The sequence below is a fragment of the Cupressus sempervirens genome, chromosome 1, assembly GCF_028749045.1.
Source record: "Cupressus sempervirens isolate cs-2001-9-10 chromosome 1, ASM2874904v1, whole genome shotgun sequence".
NCBI lineage: Eukaryota > Viridiplantae > Streptophyta > Pinopsida > Cupressales > Cupressaceae > Cupressus > Cupressus sempervirens.
In genome coordinates this window covers 664,842,864-664,845,792 of record NC_143118.1, presented here as the reverse complement: position 1 = coordinate 664,845,792, position 2,929 = coordinate 664,842,864, and the positions used below count along the sequence as shown (strand labels likewise).

General features: G+C 35.5%; 1 protein-coding gene across 1 annotated transcript; it reads left to right on the top strand.

Moving 5' to 3' along the window:
* Positions 1-274: 274 nt before the first annotated feature.
* Positions 275-2,632, top strand: LOC149579639 (uncharacterized). Its single transcript, XM_089786205.1, has 3 exons — positions 275-915; positions 1,656-1,761; positions 1,890-2,632. The coding sequence occupies exons 1-2, from the start codon at positions 523-525 to the stop codon at positions 1,704-1,706; spliced, it is 444 nt and encodes a 147-aa protein (XP_089642331.1). The 5' UTR covers positions 275-522; the 3' UTR covers positions 1,707-1,761; positions 1,890-2,632.
* The last annotated feature ends 297 nt before the right edge of the window (positions 2,633-2,929 follow it).

Sequence of the window (2,929 nt, the reverse complement as noted above, 5' to 3'; positions counted from 1 at the left end):
GGATTTCATGGATTTGATATACATTTTGATGGGTTTCATGAATTTATCATTTTATATATCTATGTTTTACTTTTTTATTTCCTCCAGCTACTATTTAGTATTTAACAATTTACCTTTGTACTTATGTAATCGATGTATGTTTAACTTTTAAGTATGTGCATTGTGATCAAACTACCTTCTATTTCATGATGTCATTGTGTCTTTAAGCTTTATTTAATAATAGATGCATGAAATGTTCTTTAAATCTTAAAAAATCGCAAAATTTTAAAATTTTTTCACTTTGCCAAGTCATTGCGAGTCACTGGCCCATGAATCAAGTTACCCTTGTCCAATCCGACCAGATCCAAGCTGGGTCACTCTACTTTGGTTCATAGAAGTTTCCACAGTATTTTCTATAGAAAGAAAGGACCGGGTTTAGGGTTCTGGTTTCGAAGAAGTTACAAGTCCAGAAACCCTTTTTGAAGGTTTTTCTCCTCAACTCCACGCGATAAAATTTTGATTCCAATCTATATACCAGTGAAAATGTTGCAGATCAGGCGGTTAAGGGAGCTTTATTGGCCGGTGAAAAGATTTCTCCAGGCCGGTTTTGACGTTGAAAGAAATATCCTCCTCCTTAAGAGAGCTTCTAGTCGAATTTCAGTTTGCGAAAGGAGTATTGAAAGCGGGCTCAAATTTACTGCAAAATCTATGAAAGAGGTAGATGAAATCGTGAAAGCAATAGCAGAGAATGGGGGACATTACAAAGGGCGTCGATTTTCAGTAGAGCAGGTTGAAGAAATTCGAAAACTAATTGATCAGTCAAATATATGCGCTCAAAAAGAGAGTGAAAATCTATGCCAAATGAAAGCATCCTTTGAAAAGCTGTTAGAGATTAGGATTAAGCTGTTCAACGAGAGTTGCGAGCATTTGGACGAGGTGTTGTATAAGATCTTCTTTAAAGTTTAATAGAATATTAACTCTCTTCTGAAGCCCCTTTTTTATTAGGCTTGTCCTCTATAATTCAGTTTCATGGTTGAGAGCGTGATTGCTATATATATATATACCCTTTTCACCGTTTTGCAGAGGTATGCATAGGCAATGCATGTTTTAGATTGATGGAGGTTTATTTTAATATTTCAAAAAATTATATTTTTAGCAGCATATGCAAAAGGTTGGCAATGCACTATGTAGACTGATGGAGGGTTTTTCTTTAATTTTTATGTTGGGCACTTGTAAAGGGTGGAGGGCTTTTCTTCAATTTATATTTTGGGAACTTGTAGAGAAGGGTTCATTACCTAGCGATAATGCATTTTTCGACTGATGGAGGGCTTCTTTCGCAATCTAGATGTTCAGGGATCTCGCTTCTGTAGATGATAAGGTTCATAAGTATACTGTAGAGGTTTTATTTATTCATTATTATTACCTGACTTTGTTAGTCGGGGCATGCCATAGCTGTTTTTTGATGTGGCTGTACATTGAATATGCTTCTAGGATTCTGAACTTAGCATTCCACTATTAAAGTCCCACTCCCCATGATTCAATTCTAATGCTCATTCCATATGATAACACTTATTATTTTTCTCTTTCATTCCTATTGCCAATGTTTTGATGAAGACAGAGAGTGTCGCTGGTTCATTAAGCATCGCTAGCAATAAATTCGTTTAATTGTTCCTCAGTTTTTGCAATCAAGGATACATGTTCTGTCTGAGACTCTGAAGAGAATTTGATGGACAAATCTGAAGGTTGGATCCACTTCTGCTACTTCTGCCCATGTTACAAAATGTAAGTAGATAATGTTCTCGACGTTTTCAGTTTACTGCAGGTTTTCTTAGCATGTTCTCGTTGGTGTCATTAAGAAATATTTTAAGGGTTGAACTGATTACCATGCACATCGCTTCTGTCATCGTTAGTGTAGCAGGCTTTGGATCTTAACTGTGAAGATGATGTCTTTCTATTGCTTTACTTCTGATGAATTTAGAAGCTCAACGCACACTGTCCATGCCTAAAAGTGGAATCGCTCAAGCTAATCAAAATCCAAGAGCAGGAAAACGGTCGGGTTGTTTAATCAGTAGGGAATTTTGACCCATTTTATATAAGCAATGCCCCGCTAAGTTTTTGGGATAGCAAGGAGAAGGAACCGAGGATGTGTTTCTAGGATAGCTTTGTTCGGAGGCCACTTTCCCCCTACATACTAGATATATCTAGATATTTGTATAAGTTGTTATATCTGGTCTATATGGGTTCGACAAATTTGTTTCCAGTGGTTGGGAATAAAAATTTGTATGTCTGTAGCTTTATCAGCATTGCATACATTTGAGCTGGTTTAATGGTAGATAGCTTGTATTCTTGAAAGAGAGGTTGTAAGTTTAAATTCTACAGAATGTAGGGTATGTGAACTTTCCACTTAAAGCATGATTAGGTGACTCCACATTCTAAGAGTACAGGGAATCCCTTAAATTATTAGCCTTCTGTGAATCCAAAAACAGATCATCTAGTATCATTAACTATAAAACAGAATCATTATTTAGTTGATTAATTTTGACTTTAAATGTATTGTTCAATGCATGAGCAATCCTCAAATAATGCATGAGAGCATTCTCCACTATCAAGCTAGAGAGCTTACATGCCTGGTTTGAATTATTCATTGTCTAAATCTCCTCTATGACATTTTTCAAAATTTGAGATTGAATGTTTGCATCCTTTTTGTTCCTTTTAACAATCAAAAGCTCTAAGAAAATAAGAGCTATTTGAACATGTCACAATAATACTGTTGAGTGACTAATTTTTAATATTGTTTTATCCATCCACGATGATAGAGCAACCATCTCTTGTCTAAGTTTGTCTCATTCTCTGTATTGCTACATTCATCTTAAAATATTTTCTATTAAGAAGGGTAGTGCTTGACAAGGGGTCAAATGAAGAATCAACACCATTACATCTATGGACATTT

Coding starts and splice junctions, on each gene's coding strand:
- LOC149579639 (XM_089786205.1), top strand. CDS start 523: ATGTTGCAGATCAGGCGGTTAAGGGAGCTTTATTGGCCGGTGAAAAGA. Junction 916..1,655: donor GTTGCGAGCATTTGGACGAG/GTGTTGTATAAG, acceptor ATTGTTCCTCAG/TTTTTGCAATCAAGGATACA.